General features: G+C 46.5%; 1 protein-coding gene across 4 annotated transcripts in view; it reads left to right on the forward strand.

The window, feature by feature from the left end:
* The window catches only part of Smg6 (SMG6 nonsense mediated mRNA decay factor), a 246475-nt gene that overhangs the window by 208769 nt on the left and 14203 nt on the right, over positions 1–23503 (forward strand). For all 4 annotated transcript variants that reach the window (XM_059271180.1, XM_059271179.1, XM_059271181.1 and 1 more), the window contains 2 exons: positions 14029–14205; positions 17959–18105. In XM_059271180.1, coding sequence (XP_059127163.1) covers positions 14029–14205; positions 17959–18105 — 324 coding nt within the window. The remainder of the gene's footprint in view (positions 1–14028; positions 14206–17958; positions 18106–23503) is intronic.

Raw genomic sequence — 23503 nt, forward strand, 5'->3', positions numbered from 1 at the left:
CACCCTCACACAGACATACGTGCAGGCAAAACAAGATAAAAAATAAATCATTTTTAAAATAAAAGAAGGGTCGGGGAGTGGTGGTGCATGCCTTTAATCCCAGCACTTGGGAGGCAGAGCCAGGCGGATCTCTGTGAGTTTGAGGCCAGCCTCGGCTACAGAGTGAGTTCCAGGAAAGGCTCCAAAGCTACAGAGAAACCCTGTCTCGGGAAGGAAAAAAAAAAAATTAAAAGAAAAGAAAATGCAAAGTATGAACTGGATACAGTGGTATATGTCTATAATCCCAGCTCCTTAGGAAGCTATAGGCCAGCCTGTGTAGCATAGTAAGACTATCTAAAAAAAAAAAAAAGAAGAAAAGAAAAACAACAACAAAAACAATTTGGTATAGGCCAAACCCCAAGCCCAGCCATAAAAACCCTTGTCACAAAAACCTGATGACTGAGTTCAATCCCCAGATCCCACCTGAAAAGGAGAGAACTAATTCCTTTGTCCCCTGGAAAAAATTGTCCTCTGACCTGCACATGTATGTTGTGGCACATGCATACACACTCACATACACATCATACACAAAAATAATAATAAATTAAATTAAAAAATAGTGCCAGGCCGTGGTGGCACACGCCTTTAATCCCAGCACTCGGGAGGCAGAGCCAAGCGGATCTCTGTGAATTTGAGACCAGCCTGGGCTACCAAGTAAGTTCCAGGAAAGGCGCAAAGCTACACAGAGAAACCCTGTCTTGAAAAACAAAAAAAACAAAACAAAACAAAAAAAAAGTAATGTAGGCATGTATCTCTGTGGCAAAGAATTTGTCTAGCACAATTGAAATCTAGGTTCCATCCCTGTACCACAAAAAGAAGAAAGTAATGTAAGATTATATACACCTTAGCTAAAATACAGTTGTATTTTGAAGGATGGACTAAAATTGTGACTAATTCAACATAATCTTCCAACATCTATTTCTTTATTTGTTTAATTATTTTATTGTTGGTTTTGTTTTGAGACAATGTCTCACTGTAGTCCAGACTGGCCTCAGATCCACACTGGTCCTCCTGCCTCAAGCTTCCAAGATCTGGGATTACAGGAATGATAATAAATGATAATGATAAAGGCCACCATGCCTCACTAACCTTCTAGCCTTTGAAACAGTAATTCTCAACCAGTCTATCCGAATCTGTGCATTCTGCGTTCAGTGAAAGACTCTGTTTCAAAAATTAAGGTAGAGAGAGGGTAGGGAGATGGTATAGTAGGTAGGAGCACTTGCCACACAAATATGAGGACTTGATTTGAATCCCCAGGACAGACAAAAAGCCAGAGCTATAGGAAACAGAGAAGGATTGCTGGGGCAGCCTATATCCAGGCTCAGTGAAATACCCTATCTCGGGCTGGAGAGATGGCTCAGAGGTTAAGAGCACTGCTTGTTCTTCCAAAGGTCCTGAGTTCAATTTCCAGCAACCACATGGTGGCTCACAACCATCTGTAATGAGATCTGGTGCCCCCTTCTGGCCTGCAGGCGTACATGCAGACAGAACACTGTATACATAATAAATAAGTAAATCTTAAAGAAAAAAAAAGAAAAGAAATACCCCATCTCAAAGGCATACAGGTGAAAAAGCAAGGCACCCAAAGTCACCCTTTTACTTACACACACACACACACACACACACACACACACACACACACACACACACAATACCGTGAAGAGCAATTGAGGAAGACAGCCAATATCATCCTCTGGCCTCCATACACATATGCACAAGAGTACACCCACACACACACATGCACAGACTCGGGGCTAGAGAGATGGCTTAGCAGTTAAGAGCACTGTCTGCTCTTCCAGAGGACCCGAGTTCAATCCCCAGCACCCACATGGCAGCTCACAACTGTGTGTAACTCCAGTTCCAGGGGACCCTCATACAGACATACACACAGGCAAAACACCAATGCACATAAAATAAAAATATATCAATTAGTTAAAAATAATCTCAACATTTGGGAGGTCATATTTGACTACATAACAACAAATTTAAGACCAGCCTGGGATATGAGACGTGGTTTTAAATAATAAGTGGGAAGGTGCTTGAGTTAGTGACATGCCTGTCTCACAAACATGGTGACCTGAGTATGGATCCTCAGTATCCATGTAAAAGCCGAATGGCTTGTATGTGTAACCCTAGTGCTGGGAGTGGGACAGAGACGGGTAGATCCCCAGAACTCATTAACTAGCTAGTCTAGCCAGTCAGTGAGCTCTGTGATGAATGAGAGGCTCTGCCTTTCCAAAAGAGAAAAAGGGTGGGGGGAGGGGAACGCAATAAAGGAAGACATGAAATATCAACTCTAACCTCTCTATGCACAAACATGTACTCTGTACACACAAGATGAAAATAAATAATGTCTTAAAGTAATTTTTTGTTGTTGTTTTTTGGTTTTTGAGACAGGGTTTCTCTGTGTAGCCTTGGCTGTCCTAGAACTCTGTAGAACAAGCTGTCCTCAAATTCACAGAGATCCACCTGCCTCTGCCTCCTGAGTGCTGGGATTAAAGGTGTGCGCTACCACTGCCTGGCTATTAAAGTAATTTTTTGGGGGAGTGGGGTGGTTTCAAGACAGGGTTTCTCTGTGTAGCTTTGGCGCCTTTTCTGGAACTCAGTCTGTAGCCCAGGCTGGCCTCGAACTCACAGAGATCAGCCTGCCTCTGCCTCCCGAGTGCTGGGATTAAAGGGTGTGCCACCACCACCCAACTAAAGTAATTCTTAAGGGGAGCTGAAGAGATGACTTGAGTGGTCAAGAATGGGTATTACTCTTCCAGAGGACCCAAGTTCAGTCCCATGTGAGGTGACTCAGGATTCTGTGTAACTCCAGGATATCTGCCAATAGAGTACACCTTCACGCATTTACACATACATGATTAAAAATAAAATAAATCATGTATGGTTTTACACACATCTTTAATCCCAGCACTTAGGAGGCACAATCAGGTCTCTGGTGAGTTCAAGGTCAATCTGGTCTACATAGTAAGTATACATGCAGGCAGAATAACCATACATGCAAAATAAAGTAAAAATAAATAATGTATATGTTCCGGAATTTGAGAGATGGCTCAACAGTTAGGAGTGCTCAGTGTGTGTGTGTGTGTGTTGACAGGTTTTCTTTGTTGAGCCCTGGATGTCCTGAAACTTGCTCTGTAGACCAGGCTGGCCTTAATCTCACAGAGATCCGCCCAGCCAGAATCTGTATTTTGTTTGTTTGTTTGTTTGTTTGTTTGTTGAGACAGGGTTTCTCTGTGTAGCTTTGCGCCTTTCCTGGAACTCACTTGGTAGCCCAGGCCGGCCTCGAACTCACAGAGATCCGCCTGGCTCTGCCTCCCAAGTGCTGGGATTAAAGGCGTGCGCCACCACCGCCCGGCCAGAATCTGTATTTTTAACAGGCTTATTGGTATATGATTCTGATAGAGTAGGGTTGTTTTTTTTTAAGATTTATTTATTTTGGTTTTATGTGTATCGGTGTTTTGCTTGCATGTATGAATATGCACCGAGTGTATGCCTGGTGCCCGTGGAGTCCAGAAGGTGCTAGATACCCTAGAACTGGAGTTGCAGACAGTTGTGAGCTGCCATGTGGGTGCAGGGAACCAAATCTTGTTCCTTTGCAAGAGCAAGTACTCTTAACTACTGAGTCATGTCTTCAACCTGATGCAAGTGGTCGTGATGGAAATTATTTCTAGTGTTGAAAGATAAATAAGGAGGCTAATACTTACCAGTCTTTCCTATATGCTAGTCCTTTGATTGTTTTTTTAGGTAGTAGTGGGGGTGAGTGGGTGGGTGCCTTGGTTGGTTGGTTTTGTGGTTTTTTTGGTTGTGAGCCTAGCCTTTAACGGCTGAGCTATCCCTCCAGCCCAAGGTTTTGTGTTTTTTTTAAAGATAGGGTCTCACAGCTGGGCATGGTGGTGGCGCACGCCTTTAATCCCAACACTCAGAAGGCAGAGGCAGGCAGATCTCTGTGAGTTCAAGAGCAGCCAAGGCCACACAGAGAAACCCTATCTCAAGAAACCAAAACAAAAAACAAAAAACAAAAAAAAACAGATAGGGTCTTAGTATGTATCCCTGGCTATCCTGGAATTTGCAATGTAGATCAGGCTGGCTCCAAACCCACAGAAATTCACCTGCCTCAGCCTCCCAAGCACATGTGCCACCACACCTGGCTACTTTGTTTATGCCTTATCTGGAGCTATGACAGATTTTTGTTAGCACATTGTATCTTGTCTCTAATTGCAAGATACAATAGGTCACATTAGAATCAGGACTGAACTTAATGCTGACCCATTTAACCCAATTTAAAATGGCTTACTATAGCCCTGATCTCAGGGAACTTCTCTATTCATATTTTTAAATGTGTTATGGGGTCTTCCCAGATAACGATGGGGTTTCGTTGGTTGGTTGGTTTTCAAAACATGACATTGAACACTAGGAGTGTAGCCTAGTAGCAAAGCCATATACTCGGCATATGTGTGGCCGTGAATTCAGTCCCAATCCCAGTACCAAAAAGGAAAAAAAGCACGTCCTAAGTGCTCTGGAGAGCATTAAGTCTCTCTCACCTTTTGTCTCAGTGCATTGTGCATCATGTTTTGCCCTGAAGCAGCAGCCTCCATTTAAAGACAAGGTAAGATGTGCCCAAGAGAGCTCTGCTTCTTGAGGGCTCATTTCACGTTAGAAACTCTGCAGGCTGCTTGACAGAGGGCACCCATCACTCAGCAAGTCTGCACCCCTTCCGCAGGCAGCACCCCAGCAGAGGAGCATCTCTGAGTTGGCCCAGTGGTCTGTGTTTCCCAACTTCAGAGTGCTTGTGTCTGTATAGTGTTGCTGGTACCCTCTCCTTTATGCCCCCTGCCTGCCATGATCAGTCATCCATGTTCTCAAAGCACCCACAGTATATGTTAGATACTGCAGGTAGAGTTTACTTTATATACGTATGTACACATACCTGTCCTCAAGAGTCTTAGGAGAAAAAAAATCAGGTGTCTTAATGGGAGAAAAATACTGAAAAGTATCAGCAAACTGGCCAAGTTTATGGACTCTGTGAACTTAAGTAAGTGCCTTCTCAGTTGATACACTTCCATCTAAAAAATACTTGACTAGCTACAGCAGGAGTAGCATATGATGACAGTAAGCCAGATATGCTACAGTACATGCCTATTGTCCCATCTACTTAAGCTGAGGCAGGAGGATTGGAAGTTCAGGACCTTGAACTAGATAGCAGGTTCAAGGCCACCTTGTTTAACTTAACAAGACACTGTCCTAAAATCAAAAATAATAAAACGGGGCCAGATGTTACACTTCTTTAATCTTAGCACTCAGAAGTAGACAGATCTCTATGAGGTTTTTTTATTATGATTTGCTTTTAAAAAGCTTAAAAACAACTTTTTAAAGAACAAAAGTAATGCCATTTAGTCTGTTGAAAGAACTAAAGCTGGGTGTGGTGGTGCATACCAGTAATCCTAGCACTGAGGTGGGAGGACAGAGAATTTGAGGCCTGCCGAGTACTGGGATTAAGGTGTGTGCCACCACTGCCCACAGAATTTTCTTTTAGTAGGCATATAAATCATTTTGTTGAGTCAGAGTCTCCCTACATAGACCTGGCTGTCCTGCAACTCACAGAAATCTGCCTGCCTCTGCCTCCTGGGTGCTGGGATTAAAGGCACGAGCCACTATGTCAGGCACAGAATTGTTTAGAAAAAAAAAAAAAGCTGTTTATTTAGATAATAAAAATTACTTAGAGCTGGGCATGTGTGCATCCCTTTAATCCTAGCACTTGGGAGGCAGAGGCAATCTGATCTCTATGAGTTCGTGGCTAGCCTTCTCTACATAGTTGAGTTCCGGGACAGCCAGGGCTAGGTAGAAAGACCCTGTCTCAAAAAAGAAAAGAAAAAAAAAGGAAGAAAGAAAAGAAAAAGAACTGAACTGTAAATAGGACCAGAAAAAATAAGCAAGCATGGGCCTGTAGGTACCGAAGGGCTAACACATAGCTATTAGGTTTCTGTGGGACTCCTCACTAGGCTAAAGGCCTGTGAGATCAATGATTGTTGTGAATTTTGTTCTGTCTTAGGTACTCAGGATATCTAGCATAGCTCCTGGCATGTGATATAAGTTCTTAGGAAAGATTTATGGGTGGGAGCTAGCAGGGCAGGATAGATAAAGACCAATTGCCTTCTTGCAAAGAAAGATTTTAAAATCAAGCAGTTACTTCAGAGACTGAACCAGGAGGATCATGAGTATGAGACCAAATTGTGTTCCATAGTGAAACTCTATCTCAAAGGGAAGAGAGGAAGGAGGGAGGAAGGAAGGAAGGAAAGAAGTTACTTTTATCAAGCTTAAAGGAAAATGAAGGGATGAAGTGATTGCATAGGCAAAGTCAGTATGGCCTGGAGAATCATTTGTAAAATTCGCCAAGTCACAGAAGGAGCAAATGGCAGTGGGAGAAGGGGTCATTGCCTGGAGCCTGGAGTCAAGGGTTAGGAAGTGATAGAAGATGCAGTAGTGGTGACCTACGTGGAAGTCATGATTGCGCAGAATAGGGACGCACTGAGAGGGTCTAATTTGTTCTATAGCAAGGCTGGGCCGAGGGGAGGTCTATGTCCTGACTTTCCACAACCCATCAGCCTGAAAGACATAAAGCAGCAGTGTATTTGTCTCTGTGTCTGTAAGGCATATATCCTCCTTTGAGGAAAGAGGAATAAGAATTCTACCTACCTGAGTGCTGTAGGTACTAAGTCTTGTTTACCTAGTATGAGTGCAACCCTTACCCCACTGAAACAAGGACCTTGCAGTTCCTGTTGAATCCCAGGTCCCAAGCAATGATACTTATACATACAGTAGGCACTTAATATTTGCTGGTTGAATGTTGCCTGTGTTGTCAAATGCTGCAAATGACTCAAAAAGGACATTCTCTCCCCACACAGAATAAATAAAACTAGAACAGGTTTGGTGAAGGAGCCCTGCATCTAGCTATCTGGAAGGCAAATAAGAATGTGGCTCAGAGTAACTAAATCAGTGATTCTCAACCTCCCTAATGCTGTGACCCCTTAATACAGTTCCTCATGTTACAGTGACCCCAACCATAAAATTATTTTTGTTGCTACTTTATAACTATAATTTTGCTACTGTTATGAATCGTAATGTAAATATCTGATATACATATAGTCTTAGGCAACCCTGTGAAAGGGTCATTTGACACCCTCCCCCCACCTCCCCAAAGGGGTCACAACCCACAGGTTGAGATCCATCGGACTAGAGCCTGATTCTGTCCAGAACTCACTCAGTGTGTCAACAGATGAAGACTTTCTTCCCCGGGGGCTGAGCTTGCAGCCTCCCCTGCTGGTTCAGTAAGTGAGAGCCCAGTGCCTGTGTTCCATGTTTCAGACCAGCTGAAGCCAGCCAGACCTGAAAGGCTTGTGTTGGCAGTGCCCGTTTCCGCCCCAACCCCTGCCAATGTGGGTGGTTGCTCTGGAGCACTCTGCAGGGGAAGCAGGATTGGACTGCAGCCCAAGCTACTGCTGCCTATAGTCTGCCGTCTAGGTGCCCTAGCTGATGAGAGTACACCTTGCTGGAACAGCGGAGCTCAGAGCTCTGAGTGAATAGTCACTTTCCCCGGGGAAAGTTTGTGAACAGTAAGCCATATTCTGCCCCAGGAAGCTCAGGTGCCTAGCCGAAAAGACCAGGAAATTCAGGTGGGTTGAAAATTCAATAGAGGGTGTTTTCTCATCATTACTTCTCTATCAGGATACCTGGGCCAAAGACCCTGCTGAGCCTTATTTAAGGCAAATCTACCACCCTTGACACCACTATAATGGGCCAGGATTTTGGCTTAAGGCTGGGTTTTTTTGTTTTTGTTTTTTTTTCTGATAGCTCTTATTACTAGTGGCATACTTGCCCAGGCACTTAGGTCCTTTCCAGAGTCCTGTAGAATGCATGTATGCTTGTGGTTAGGTCCAGGTCTTTGGAAAATAGGAAGAGAGAAAGGACTGCTAGAGAGAGGCCAGACCTTCTCTCCACCAGCCTACCTGCTCAGTAGCCTAAGTCTAGCACCTTAATTGTGAGTTAAAACTTAACAGCAGTGTCAGTAGCCAGGTGTCCTCCAGCCCTGTTTCCACCTTGCCTGAGTCCAGCTTCTAAACTTCTCAGTGGTGTTAGGCACCTCTGAATAGAATGAAGCAGAGAGGAAGAAAAACAGTAACAACCACTCATTTATTAAGGCACTTCCTGGGCCAGGCACCTTGCTAAATATTTGGTATGCGTTATACCTTCTACATCAGAAACAACTTGAGCAAATAGAGGCTCTGAGAAATTAACTTGTCTTTAGAGGCAGAGCTAGGAAGTAGCAGTTAGTACCTCTTTCTCAGTGGTCAAGTTCCCACACCTTTTGAATCTTTAGCAACCTTACTACTACCTAATCCTTCCCCTAACTCTTTGCCACTTCTTGTCCATCAGCCTTTGGGAGACTTGCTGCTGCCATGAATGTGTGTGTGTGCATGTGGTATGGATGGGTGTGGAGAACAGACATCTGTGCCGCCTGACTGCTGACAGTTCACTCTGCCTTCTCTGAAGAAACAGGGAAGGGACCCAAGTCAAGGATGCAACAGCTGCTGTGGGTTGACGAGTGCTGTTAGCACTTTGTCTGTGACCTGTTGACCCCGCTCTTCACCTATACAGGTCAACCATAGGGTCTAGGGAGGGCTAGATATAGCCATTAGATCAGAGGTAACCAAGAAGTGGCCTGTGCTTGGCATAGTGCATAGAATGAGGCTGTGTTAGGGCGGGGATCAGGAAAGAGAGGCTGTTTGGACTGACACTGTATGCCCAAGTTATTAGAAATGTATCTGGTACAGGACTCCTGGTTTTTTCTCTGTCTCATCCTGGTCACCCAGCCCAAGTCCAGCTTCTTCCTCTCTCACTCCTCCAACCCCTGACCCTCTCTCCATTTTATACCTGCTTCTTCTGACTCAGACTATGAGTGTGTGTCTCCTGGTCCTAAACTACTGCCTCTGTCTTCAGAGTGATTGTGCATCCTGTGGCCAGTTTCCCTCCTGCCTCTTGAGTCTGCTCCCTGCCAGGAAGCCCCTCCCCCTAGGAATGTGAATAAACTGTTTCCTCTGTCCTCCCAGCTCCAGAGGATTCCCTGTGTGGGATTCTTTATTTCTTGTATCGGAATTTTCATTGGCAGACCCCTTCTCAAGCTGACCCACCCTTGGCTGCTACAGAAGTGAGGCCGAGTCCCACATAGCTACAAGTTCCTGGTTCGTGGAAATACATTAGTGTGAGTTCAGTTTCTTGTAGCCAATCCTATAGGCTTGGCTTATTAAAGATGATAATTAACCCATTGCTAATTGACCTCAGAAGCCAGCCAAGCAGCCTGTATTTTACCAGCCTTGGTGGTAGATTTGGAGTCTATTTTAAGGTTTCTTAATAATCTCAGCAAGACTTCACTTTTCCTGTCTGCATCTCATTTGCTCTAAGGACATTTTGTAAAATTAACAAGCTATAAAACTTGATTGAAGGCTTCAACAAATGTGAGAATAATTGGCTCCATTTAGAGAAACAAGAAAAACAACCTGTAAACTTAAGTTTGCAGGGGAAAACCCGTGTGTGTGTGTGTGTGTGTGTGTGTGTGTGTGTGTGTGTGTGTGTGTGTTTTAAACCAAAGGAATGATGGCAAGTTGGACTTTTAAGACAGAAAAAAAAAGAACTGGCTTGTGGTGCAAGTTCTGATTCCCCTAAACCAAAAGTCCAGTGAAACAAATGTTGCAGAATAACTAGCTGTTGGGGCACGCTGAGCCTTTCGTTCAGGAGTTTGCTCCAGAGGCCTGTCAGCATTCCAACCCTTCCTCTTATTTCCTGCCGGGTCCAGGTTTTCTCCCTTCCCCAAGGCTGCTGTGAGGTGTTGCATCTTGGAACTCAGCTTACATCAGTGTGTGATGCTTGGTGCTTGGTCCTCTTTATCTCCTGCTGTCTCCTCCCTTTCAGAAAGTAGCATCAGTTCCTTTGCTCTTTCTGTGTAGACTGCTACTCAGTTTTCACCAGTCTTGCTTGTCCAACTCCCCATGTAAGATACCCCAGACTGTAGACCAAGCTTCTCCTATGTCCATCTAAAGGTTTCTTCTGCGTTTCTCAGGACCTGCCTCTTAGCCCCTGTCCCCACCTCATTACCTGCTCACATTATCTCTCTCTAAGGAACTGAGCCTGGGACGGACCAGGCACTGATATCACCTCTCCACATCAAGCTTTCAGTTTTCCTTTCTGCTTGGTTCTGTGTGTGTGGACCTGATGGGGTGATAGATAGCTGGAGCTCTGAAGCTTAGGGTTTCGGTTCCTGCTGCTGATGGGGAGCTGCTTTAGACAACCTTCAGGGAGGTAGGAAGGGGCTTTCTTTGGGTGCTTTTCTTTCAGGTCTTCCCTGACCTAACCCCAGTTTTCTCTTCAAAGCAAGAATGATTCATTCAGAGTTTTGTCCATTAACTCTGGAGTTCTTGGTAGTCAGCCACAAAGTAAGTCTTCCTCCAGAAGGGCAAGGACTGCTACCAAAAAGGTCCACTGAGAAGGTCCTCAGTCCAGCAGCCCTTTACCCACTTTTGGCCCCAGTCCAGCCCTGCTGTCACAGCCCAGAGAAACTCTGTCCTACCCAACTTTCTCCTCAGAAAAATGGAGAGTTTGCTCAGACAGCAGTAGACATGGCGTTTACATTCTCTGCTTTTCATTGATATAAAATGGAAAAATATGCTCATGAAGGAGTTACTGTGGGGATTATATTATGGATTTCATCGGTACTCCCTCCTCTCCAAGCAGAGAACCTACAACCCCTTTAACCTTTAACCCCTCTCCTGCCAGAAACTTCATTGCTAAGCAGAGATCATCTTGGAGTTTGCTTTTTAAAGCAAGTGGTTTGAAAGGCTTTCTCCATCTTGATATATCCCTTAACATATTAAACTTTTTTTGTTGTTTTGTCCCTTTCTGATTCAACTACTAGAGCCCCTTTGTATGGGGGAATATTCCCAAGAGCCTCCTGTAGAATCCAGGGTCAAGAGAGCTTTGTTTTCCTCCCACCCTGTGGCAGAATGCTCTCACAGTCAGCCCAGCAGGCTGGAAATAGGTTTCCCTGCATCTTTGGGCAAGGCCTAGACGTTCTGCTTATGGTCTTCCCAGTTTACTAAATAGCTTGAATACATTTCTCACTGTCACACTGTACTTTAAAAACCCAAGAATACTGTGTCCAACTTTATTTGTTCTTCCCGTGGTTGGATTACAATGAAGAGAAAACACTCTTCCAAAATATGGGTAAATCATCTCTATATAAACAGGTAGAATCCCTTTTGGACCTCTGGACTCCAAATTAGGCTACCCCAGTGGAGCAGAGCTCTTTGAACAATCACAGTAGTGTCACTGCCCTTAAGGGCAATGATGAATGACCATAGCAGACAAAACTCCAGGGAAACTAGGTTCCTTCGAAAAGGTGTGGAAATGAAAACTGGAGCAGTGGGAGTTCCTTTTCGCTTGTCTTTCTTCATGATAGTCCCACTGAACCTCTAAGGATGTGCTACAGGCAGGCTCAGGATGTCTGCGCCCCAAGCTCCTGCTGTGCCCTGGAAATCCCCGTCTCCAGGAGTCCCACGTCCACACATGGGGCCTTTCTCCCTCTTGGCCAGGAATCACACTGCTTCCTGAGCCATGTACCCACCCAGGGCCTGCCTTAATGACAGAGGTGTTTCTTCCCATTTGTCTGAGCATACACCCATAAGACACTGTCTTCTCCTGGGCAGGTTTCTGCTGCAAATTGAACTGGGGCTCCTGTAGCCCTTTCATATCCAGGTGAGCCAAGCACGATTACAAACTCCTCTCTCTTCTCCTCACTCCTTTACCTCCTCCACTCCATTCAGTGGCAGCAATCACATGCCAGAAAGGAAAGTCCTGGATCCATTACATAATTCTCCATAGTGCAAGCAGTGGCTGGGGCATAAGGTCAGAGGTCATAGTGGGGTCAGGTGGCTGACACACACTGTAACGACAAGGTGGTTAAAATTAGACCACAGAGAGGAAACTGGCAGTCTTGTGGAAATGCAGAAGTTTCCTCTGCAAGTGAGAGACTGGGGATGCAGGCAGGCCACTGTGCGTGCTGCCTGCCAGGCTATTACTCATTTCAGCTCTGTTCTTTAATGCCTTTTAGCCCCTGCTTCTGTATTTGTAGCCTTCCTCATCACATGTTTTAATACACACGATAGAACCATGGTTACCTGCCCTGGCCCAAGGCAGGACCTTCAGGGAGGTATCCAGGATCAGGCCCCTTAAGCTCAAAAGGTTCTAAGACTCTTCAGGGGAGCCTCTTACATGGCGGTGGTCAGATACTTAGCCTACTACTATGGTGGCAATAGCCACAGGTGAGTGGCATCTGGGCAGGGGAGAAGATGGCAGAGAATGAAGTTGTGGCACAGATGCCTGGTGTGCATGCACTCTCCCTGGCCAACCATATGCCAGAGTGATGACTCGTTACACCTTGTCTTGGAAGACATGGCTCATCCTGTATCATCTGTTCCTGTGGTCTCCAGTGAGTTTCTCTGTGCCCACCAGTCTTCTTCCACGAGCCTATTGTGTGTCCATTTTATTCTCATAGCACCCTGACAGGGAAACTTGAGAAGTACAAAATGTGATCTTTGGCACCTTCTGAGTGGAGGAGCTGGCATGTGCAGCGGTGAAATGATGAGCCTAGACAGTCCAGTCTCTACAACAGCCCTTCACTTGTCCTTTCACATTCAGAAATGAGGTTTAAAAATAGGTCTAGGGGTGAGTGGGGCTGGAGATTTGACTCATCAGGTGAGAGCACTGTCTGCCCTTCCGGAGGACCTGGGTTCTATTCTCAGCACCCACGTGGTGGCTCACAACCATTTGTAACTCCAGTTGCAAGGGATCTGACGCTATCTTCTGGATTCCTTGGGCACCAGGCATGTATGTGTTGCACATACATACATGCAGGCGAAATACCCAAGCACATAAAGTAAAATAAAATTTTAAAATGGGTCTTAGTCGTGTAGCATGTCCTGGAGTCACTACTGAAAGGGCTACCCTCTGTGTCGTGTCTGACCATTATGGTGTAGAAATGGCCCTCTACTATTTAGGTGCACATCAAGCAGGGCCCAGAAGCCGGAGAGTAAGAGAAGGGAGGCACCAGTGAGGAGGAGGAGGAGGAGGAGGAGGAGAACGACAGTACACACACACACACACACAGCACAAGTACAGACAGAGGGAAGGCATGCATATGTGGTCTTGCAGGGGGGATTCCAGGCTAGGTGACTGTGGACACTTCTTCATGTGAGACCTTTACCAGTCTGACAGTTGCTCAGGATCACCAGTCACACCCCAGCTAAATCAGCCACAGCTTCTCTGACAGCACTGTCATCTGTGCTGCTGTAGCAACCTGGGAGCAGCCCACATGAACCCTGCAGGGCAGAACCTTGGTGAACTCACCTGCTCTGCCCGGTTCTCAAGTGAGGCAGCTTCCATCCAGGTGAGTTCAGAATGACTAAGATGCAGCAGCCAAGGAAGCTTATCTTCCAGTCTGCAAGTCGTCCTGGAGGGAGTCTGGAGAGGGGCACCAGGGGTGCTGGAAAGCCATGATCTAGGGTAGCCAGCCTGCAGCAGTCCATCCCTTGTCCTGCTGCCGCTGTTCCAAGCTTAGAAGGAATGATTTTCTGGTTTTTGTTTTTTTCCTAACAGGACTTTAGTAAAAGAAAAGCCCAAGCCCTGAGGGCACCTGGCATTGGTCTTGAGGTTGTCTGCTGCCCCAGGGATGACCTAAGCAAGGCCCTGGTGACTTCCGTCCTTCAGAAGACCTTGGTCCTTGCTTGCCTCCATACACACGCACGCTCTCGTTGCTCACACTGCCTCCCTCCCCAGTAACTTTGACACAATTCTCATGTGCCCTGCAGCCAACGCTGTCTCTCATCTTCATCTCCCTCTCAGAAATGCTGTTTTTCTTCTCTCCCTCTCGCCCTGTAGGTTATTGCAGCTGACTGCAAAAGGGTCACAGTACTGAAGTATTTTCTGGAAGCCCTTTGTGGACAAGAAGAGCCTCTGCTGGCATTCAAGGGTGGAAAATATGTGTCAGTGGCACCCGTCCCAGACACCATGGGAAAGGAAATGGGAAGCCAAGAGGGAAAACAACTGGAAGATGAGGTACTCTTCGGGAAGAGCCCGTATGGCAGAGGGAAGGCTCCCCTTCCCCCATGCCCCGATGCCCAGGCTGGAGCTTCTCCTTGGGGTTATTTATAACCTCTTAGTTCAGTGTCTGTTGACATGACAGTCGACTTCTCAAGAGTGCACTCTGCTGGTGCCCCTTCCTGCCAGTCCACCCCAATGCCTCCATCTACGAGTTCCAGATGCTTCTTTTTAATGTTGCATTGGAGGAAAGAGTTTAATAATGTTCAGCTCTGGAGGCTTAGGAAAGGCAGTAGAGAGAGAGGGGTGTTAGGGTTCAGGCTGAGGATCAAGTTTATAGATGTGTGGAGCTCAGCACAGCACAGGCCTGAACTCCAGCCTCCGGCTCACGGCTCACTCACGTACAGGAAGAGCTGACATTGCTGGCCCCATGTGGAAAATCACCCCTCCCCCGGCCTGCTCTCCCTCTCTTCCTCCCCCCCTCCCTCCCTCCTGCACATCCTGATGTGATTAAGGAATTCTCCTCTTGTTTGTTTGCCCTTGGTTTTTCCTGTAGCCCTTGCTTCACTCCAGACTCGTGTGCGTATCTGTGTGTGTGTGTGTGCGTGCGCGCGCGGACACACTATATATGCATGCTTACCTGTGTCCCCACCCTGCAGGCCTCCTTGGCAGTTGGCCTAGGTGCATGTATGTCTTTCTGGGGATGGTCTTTGATGATCATCTGCATGTGCCCAGTTTGTGTGTCAGTTTCAGTGAACATTGCTGCCAGTCCTCCTGCAGTCTGGGGTTCTGAGTAAATGTGACTGTGTGGTGGAGACGAGCATGTGTGCATTTAGCTTCACTGCCAGCTTCCTTGCTGTTTGTCTGGGTGCGGGTAACTCTGTCTGGGTCCATACACACATCTCACTTTTGCCTGAAGATTGGCTCTTTCCTTCTTTTTACCCCATAGTATTAAAGACAGGAGCCTTAGGTAGAAAGAAACATGGGATAGAGGGAAGGGACGGAAGCAATTCTAGCCAGAGGCCAGGTCACCCATAGGCCAACACAGTCATTTGGCCCACAGCAGTCTCAAGCGCCCGGTGGAGCAGGGCGGGGTACAGGGATGAAATCAGCAACAGGCCAAGGAAGCCAGATGTCAGCTGGAAGCTGTCGTTTAGGATCTCAGGCAGTGATAGAGGGGCCACCTTTGGAACAGAGTTTTCAGAGAAGCAGTCTTGGCCTGACTTCATTAGGATAGCTGGAGAACTCCACCCCATGCCTGATGACACAGGGCTCAGCTTCCAGGACAGAGGTGGTTCCAGGGCTATAGCTAAGCCCACAGCTCCAGACTCTCCAGATGAAACCTGGGCAGGGAGTACGGGAAAGAATGAGCTGTCAGCATGGGAGGAGAGAGGGGAGTTGCCAGAGCCATTGGGATGTCCAAACCTTAGCAGGCAGAACAGTGCTCCTGCAGCCCTGGACACAGTGTGGGAAACACAGGGCCATGGTGCCCGTACCTCTTTCCTTCATCTCAGCCACACTGGAAGGCTAAAGTAGGCAGTGGAGAATGAGCAAAGCCAGCTCTCCAGCATGACTGTAAGAGATGTCTCTGAACAGTGGAACTGGCAGCACAAGCCTAGCTAGGCAAAGAGGCACCCTAGAAGGAGCAGGCCACTTCTGGTGCCAGATCCACTTGTGCCACAGTAGTCTCCTTCTGAGGCTTATTGACCAGGCAAAGGTTCATGACCCACACCAGGCTGCCCACTTCTTCCTTTTCCCACGAGTCTCCTGGGTTCCTTTATGTCAGTGGTCCCTGGGAAACCCTACTTACCCTGTTCTGTGTAATTTCATAACCCTACACTTCCTCGTTTGCTATGAGAGCTGAGCAAACCTCAGACAAGCTTCTCTGACCCTCCTTTGACCTCAGTCCTGCTCACTCTAAACCGGTGCTAACTGTCCATCTCTGGTGAGAGCAGGCAAGGACGCTCTTCCTCTGGGGGCCAGCAGACATCTTGTTGCACTTGCTTCCATGCAGGGTTACCCTGCGAGCAAGGAAGTGGATGTGAAATTCTCTCCCTTCCCATGACCAGGTATTGACAAATAAACGGTGCCTGTGGACGGTGTCCTAGACCCCTCACACCTCTCAGGACAATGACAGATTCTATCCGTAGCTCTCATCTCCCCAAACTGCAGACTAATTGGAAGAGGTGTGTGGTGGCGGTGGGGTGTCCTTGAACATCTTTCTTTGTAACAGGATAGTTTGTAGTTCTTAGAGATACTGCCAAACTACCCATCTTCCCTAGGTCCCCCTCCTCATCACCTTACTTACACTTATTAACTACTTTTCACCAAGAGAATCCCAGTCTACGTTAATAGGTCCAGGCCTGACAAAGCTAAGCCATTAAGGGCTGGATCTGAGCAGCAATTGCTCTCTCAATTCAGAACTGCAGGTTTGTTCATTATGATTGGTAAGAGCAGACATGGAGTCAGACTAACTTGAGTTTGATTCCTTGCTCTGCTTCCTGCTACCTCTGACTCTGAGCAGGCTATTTTACTAAATGTCTTCATTTATAAGGCATGGGTAGGCCAGTGGTGATGCTGCACTCCTTTAATCCCAGCACTCGGGAGGCAGAGACAGATGGATCTCTAAGTTCGAGGCCAGCCTCGTCTACAGAGTGAGTTCCAGGACAGCCAGGGCTACACAGAAACCCTGTCTTAGAAAGCCAAAAATAAGAAAGAGAGAGAGAGAGAGAGACAGACAGACAGACAGAGAGACAGAGAGGGAGGATGGTAATAGCTGTGTACAATTATGAGAATTAAAGGAGTTGTGAGAGTTAAAAGAGTTAATGTATGAAAAACACATAACCCTGTATACAGCCCATAAAAAGCACTGAGTAGCCAGTAGCTGTCAGTGTAGTCATTATTATCATCCTGTTAGAATTGCAGGAATCTTCCTTCGCCTGTTGACTCACTCCCTGTGTTCCCCTGCTAGTCCTGTCCCTCAAAGGAAACTCTTGGGCAGCTGTATGTTCTCTCCTGACCAAGGCCAAAAGTAAGAGAGTGAGGAATGGAGCTAGGACCACCCGGGGAGCAGTGGTTGCTGAGAACTGAGTCTGCAAGTGAGGAAGTGCCATCCCTGGGGAGGGCTCCATCAGCCTGGCAAGGAGGCTCCTTGAGCTAGCCAGCCACCTCCTTCTTACTCAGCCTAGGCCCTTGGAGGGCAGCTAAGCAAGGCCATGTTATGTGAATTTTTTAATGGGGCCCAGAAGTCCTGACATCTCCAGGCTGTGGTCTTAAAAGAAATCAAGACAAGGTCTATAGAGCTACAGCATCTGCTCTTGATGCTGTCTGGGGCAGGGAACTTCCTTGCTTAGCTCCCAGATGTTGGCCAGAGTTGATTCTTATCACATTATTAGCAGGAATTAGATTTAAATTGGGCAGTTCAACTTTCTCCATAGTTTATACTCTTTGAATCATTTATAATTTCAAAATGAAAACAGGTCCAAAGTTTGTGTTTGAGTGTGTACAAAGGAGTGTGAACACAAGCATGCAAGTGAACATATGTGATTATGAGTGTTGTAGGTATGAGTGTATAAGAAAAAGCATGTAAGGGTGCAATTTAAGGGAAAAGGTGACGGCTCCTGCCAGCATATTCCAGGGAACCCTTGGCAAGGAGCTCCCCATCAGTATAGGGTGGGGGTGGGGTGGGGCTAAAGGAATAGAATGGACCTGTTAAGTACCATGGCTCACTATCTTCTCTTTACCTTTGTCTGTGCCTTTCCTTTACCCAAGGAAGAAGATGTGGTGATTGAAGACTTTGAGGAAGATTCGGAGGCTGAAGGCAGTGGGGGCGAGGATGATATCAGGGAGCTTCGGGCCAAGAAGCTGGCTCTAGCCAGAAAAATAGCTGAGCAGCAGCGTCGCCAGGAAAAGATCCAGGTGAAGCCTAACTGGAGACACCCATTCCCGTTGAGGGTGTGGCTCTACAAACTGAAGTGACGTGAGCAGGAGTGGCAGGTTATCTTGTTGTACCCCACCTCTGCACCCAAGCTGTGCATCCCTCATTGTGAGTTCTAAGGCAGGGCAGGGTCTTCTCAGTGTCTGATGAGCATCACTTTTCCTGTGAGACTCTGTCAGCACCACACAGTCTTTCATGCAATTTAAGAGACTCAGAGTTCTCTTTCACCTTATGTAGCTATTCATGGAGGGCACTCCTTTTTGTGGATCAGAATGCCGTAGCCACAGGCTACCTGGGTTCCCAAGGTAATGGGAGAGCCCCCTTTGCACAGAGTACTTTCTACATTCTTCCAGGGAGAAGCTACCTAATCTATATTTAGGGGTTACCCCACTGTCAAGCCCTCCTGGAAGCCCAAGCCTTCATTTCAAGCAAGTTTTTCTCTATGGCTTTCCCAGATCTGTCTCCTTGTACTGAATACTTACTTCTCCAAGCAAGTTATGCTCCCTTTATAGACTTTGTACATGGGGGAGCATTAAACCCCTTTCCTTGCCTCTCCAAGCATGTCTTCAGGTCTCTCTCTAGGCATGTGTGTCTTCACAGAGTTCAAAAGTGCCTCCAAAGGCAAGTACACCACTCTTGGCATGCTGTTCTTCTCTTAAACATAGGGTTTAGTGCAGAAAGCCGAGCAAACTTGATATAATTCAGGGGCTGACACTTACCTAGGCTTATAATACTGAGCAAATTATTTAACTTTGAAGAACCTGTTTCTTCCTCTGCAAAGTGGTGTCCCCAGAGGCTTGCATGAGACACTGCCTCCAAAGTGCTTAGCCCACAGTGGTCCCTTTGTCTGAGATTAATCTCATTACCCTGCCCCAGGAGAGGAATGATAACAGTTGGAATTGGTCTTTTAGACATGCCCATGTCCTACTGCTACTAGGATCCAGCATACAGTATACCTCTACATGCTTGCCTGTTGTAATGTGGCCACCTACACAAGCCTTCCATGGCTCTGACTAAACCTCTTTGTGACCCAAAGAACAGCATCATCGTCAAGTCTCTCTTCCTGCCCTTTTCTTTCTCACCATCAGTCTTAAAAAAAGTCCTACCTCTAGTTACCACCTCCATGTCTTGACTGTCAGTCCAGCTGTTAAAGAAATTACTGCCAGGACCTGTTTTTACCAAATTTAGTCCTGCTGTGCATGGTAACATGAGCCTGTAATCCCAACATGTGGGATGTGGAGGTAGGAGTTCAAAGCCATCCTCATCTGTAAACCAAGTTCAAGGCCAGCCTGAGCTACATGAAACATACTCACCAAAAAAAAAAAAAAAAAAAAAAAAGAAGAAAGAAAGAAAAGAAAAGAAAAACTCCAAAACGTAGTCCGCATTACGCATTATAGTTAATTTATGTATAGCTTTGGGTCCTTAAGCCTCTTTCCTCCAGCTTCCCATTAACATAGTGAGTACACTGTTGTCTTCTCTGCTAGTCAGAGCTACCTTTCCAGGCTTCCTCCACCATTTTATTTATTTATTTGTTTATTTATTTATTCATTCATTTATTTATTTATTTTTATTTTAATTTTTATTTTATGTGAATTGATATTTTGCCATGGGTGTCAGCTCCACTGGACTGGAGTTACAGACAGTTGTGACCTGCCATGTAGGTGCTGAGAATTGAACCTGGGTCCTCTGGAAGAGCAGCCAGTGCTCTTAACCACTGAGCCATCTCTCTAGCCCCCACCATTTTTTATTTTAACTCCACCATCCTTTCTATTGTTCTTAAGTCTAGCAAGCTGAATTGATATTTAACAGAAATAACTTCATTGATGGTAGCAAGTAGAACATCATCTTAAATTCTACCATGACCTTTTACCCCTGCTATCCAATTTCTTATCATATCCTGTCCATTCACCTCTCCTCTCCTAGGTCCCATTGCTGCTGCTACCCTAAATCAGGGACTTGTTGAACCTTAGTCCTGCATTGTATAGCTCCAGAGGGTGCCACTGACTTTATAATCTGTGAATGGCCCCTCTTGGACTTACATAGTGCTCAGTCTGGCCACCAAGCTCCAGCCACACCATGAGCTCAGTTCTTTTCCCATACAGCCATTCCCCTGCTAGAAATCATCAGTGCCTTTGGTTGGCTAGTGAAATAAAGTTTAATTCCTTCTAATGACATTTTAGGCTTCCAGTCTGCTCCCAGTGTGTTTTTCCTACTTTGTTTCCCATTAACACACTCCCTGTGAACCATTATTAACTATTAGACACTGGGCAAAGAGATTGACTTCTCTGAGCCTGTGTCTGAATCTGTAAAATGAACTTGACGCAGCACCTGCCTCATAGTTGCTGGACTTCTTTCAGGATGAGCAACAGTGTGTATAAAGTGCCTGTCCAGGCATTAAGACTCCTGCCCAGATAGTGCTATTAACTTTCCTCTCTGCTCACTGCTCCACACCCACCCTGCCCTTTCCCACTCTCAGATATTCCTTGAATCTGCCTCCCAATCCAAAGGGCTCTTTTTCTGCACTACATTTCCTATTACCTGTTGAAATTCTATTTTCCCTGCATTTCCCAGTGAAACTCCTTCTCCCCAGTTAAACCTTCCCCTGATCTCCCCTAGGAGGAATTCCTCTCTGCTCTAGGGTTCTTGCAGTGTTGATTTATACATCATTGGTGGGACTGCTATCATGTCTCATGTTACAGTTATTTGTGGGCCTTTTCCCCCACTGTACTAGGAATTCCTAGGACTCAGGGACCATGTTCTCAGCTCAGTTTAGCAAGTGGTATTGAGCATTGACTCTCCTGATGGCTGGAGTCACAAAAGTGTGTGTGTATGTTATGGTGTGGGGGCGTGGATTTAAGAGCAGACCATGCAGTAGAAATGCTATTTCTTTTTTTTTTTTTTTTTTTTTTTTTTTTTTTGGTTTTTCAAGACAGGGTTTCTCTGTGTAGTTTTGGTGCCTGTCCTGGATCTTGCTCTGTAGACCAGGCTGGCCTTGAACTCACAGAGATCTGCCTGGCTCTGCCTCCTGAGTGCTGGGATTAAAGGTGTGTGCCACCACCGCCCTATTTTATTTTATTTTATTTTGTTTTATTTTATTTTATTTTATTTTATTTATTTATTTTGGTTTTTCAAGACAGGATTTCTCTGTGTATCCCTGGCTGTCCTGGAACTCACACTGTAGGCCAGGCTGGCTCAAACTCAAGAGGGCCACCTGCCTCTGCCTCCTCCTGAGTGCTGGGATTAAAGGTGTGCACCACCAAAGCCCTGGGAGAAGCTATTATTTAAATAAGTGATTGGGCTTGTGAGTGAGGTCTTTTAAAAGGTCAAGTATTAACTGGGTGTGGTAACACACGCTTTTAATCCCAGGATTTAGGAGGCAGAGGCAGGCAGATCTCTCTAAATTCAAGACCAACCTGGTCAGCAAAGCAAATTCCAAGACATCCAGAGCTACATAGTGAGACTTTGTCTCAAAAAATGAACAAACAAAAAAGATAAAGTACGGGTTGGCAAGATGGCTCAGCGGGTAAAGGCACTTGCCACCAAGCATGATAATCTGAGTTCAGTTCCCAGTACTCATGTGACAGAAGGTGAGAACTGACTCATGAAAGTTGTCTTCTGACTTCTGTGCACATGCTGACATGTGTGACTACTCCCTCCACCATACATAATAAATACATTGATTAAATAAGTAGGAAATTGGTTTTGAAAGATCAGGTACAAATAAACCATCATAATACTTCATGTATTGATGCTCACAAGACTTAGGCAGGAAGATTACAAGTTCAAGGTCAGGGCTGGACTGTGGTGAGCCTGAGTATGTAGGTTGGGCTACATAGTGAGACCCTCCTAAAAGGGGAGGGAGATGCTGTGAGAACATGGACTGTAACTACTCTATCTTTGGCCAGAGCACACTGTCCAGGTTGGCCATGCAAGCAATAAGCAGTCCTAAAATTGGAGGTCTAATGTAAGGTCTAACTTCCAGGGCCATTGATTGTGTCCCACAGTTCTGTTGAGAGGAGGTTGCTTTGGCCCTTTAAGAACAGGCCCCACATGCACTGCTGCTGGCGGCCCTGCCTCCTGTCAGCCTCCTTCCTCCAGCCCCGTAGCCACAGGAGGATTTCTCAGCAGAGGAAAAATTCCCCCTTTTACCTCCCCCTTCTTTTTAATGCCCGGGGCCCTTCACTTCCATAATTCTTCATTTTCCAGCCTTGAACGTAAGCCAGACACATCTGTCTGGCCATATGCGTGAACCCTGGAGTCTGTGCCGAGGTAGCTGTAAAACAGGGCCGGTGAAGGCCCTTCTGGGAGAGCACACACATGTGTGTGCCCTCAGGCCATTGGCTCCCTGCCCAGAACCACGGGGCCTCGGTGCTTCAAACCCGTGTTAACCTTCTCTATTTTTCCTCTTTTTGTTTAATTTAAGGGGGAAAATCCCAAGGAAAAGGTATAAATTGTCCTGGGAGTAGGGGGAGGCTCCTAGCTAGAGAGGCCATTATTGTTGGCAGGTACCTGGGTCACACTAATACAATAAGGAAGAAAGGAGCATCCAGTGAATTAAGATCGGAGAGATGGACTGTAAATTACACTGCTCTGAACTCCATCAGTCTCCAGGGTGTTAACCGAGAGGTGTAAGGCAGGTCCCCAGCTCCCAGTGCCTTTTACAGATGCAGCAAAACAGGAACCACACATGTTTGGGAAGGGGATATGAAGATGGGGTTGAACAAAAGCCCCCTCACCCCAGGATGGCTATAAAGTCCAAGTGTGATCTGGGGCTGTAGCCACACCTCCACTTCCCTGCTCCCACATAGACCCTTGGGCCTCAAGCTCATCTGTGGAGATGGGGGAGGTGAGGCCTGGCCTCCTTCTGCAGCCTGTCCCTCCCTGCTTCCGGCACTGCGAAGAGGCTGGTGAGTGGGGCCGACTAGAGGTCAGAATAGGGGTGTGGGGAGCTCTCAGGGCCTGTACAGCTGGAGCTCCAGAGCCCAGGCAGGCCCCTAGATGTGAGGGGTGCCAAGTCCACCCACCCAAGGCTTTGAGACCACACGCTCTGGCTTAGCCCAGGCTTTGCCTTGATGCCTATGATGTACTTCCTACTGTACTGGTCCTGTATACCTTACTGCTTTCTGCCTGTGTTTTTATTCGTACTGCCCTTCTTGGGAGATGTCAAGAGTTCTTAGCAAAAGGTACGTGGTTGGTCTGGGAAGTTGGTCAGAAGGGTTTCGTTCCTAACCAAGTGCCTAGGGCCAAGCAGTCACTAAAAATCCTCCTCCAGGCGTGAGGCATGGCCTGTTGGCACCTCATACTGTCCTGGCCCTGTGAATCTCCTGCCTCCTCCCCTGATTCCATGAGGCTCTCCTGTGATTTGTGCTGCTCTTGGGC

Source organism: Peromyscus eremicus, chromosome 8a (genome assembly GCF_949786415.1).
Source record: "Peromyscus eremicus chromosome 8a, PerEre_H2_v1, whole genome shotgun sequence".
NCBI lineage: Eukaryota > Metazoa > Chordata > Mammalia > Rodentia > Cricetidae > Peromyscus > Peromyscus eremicus.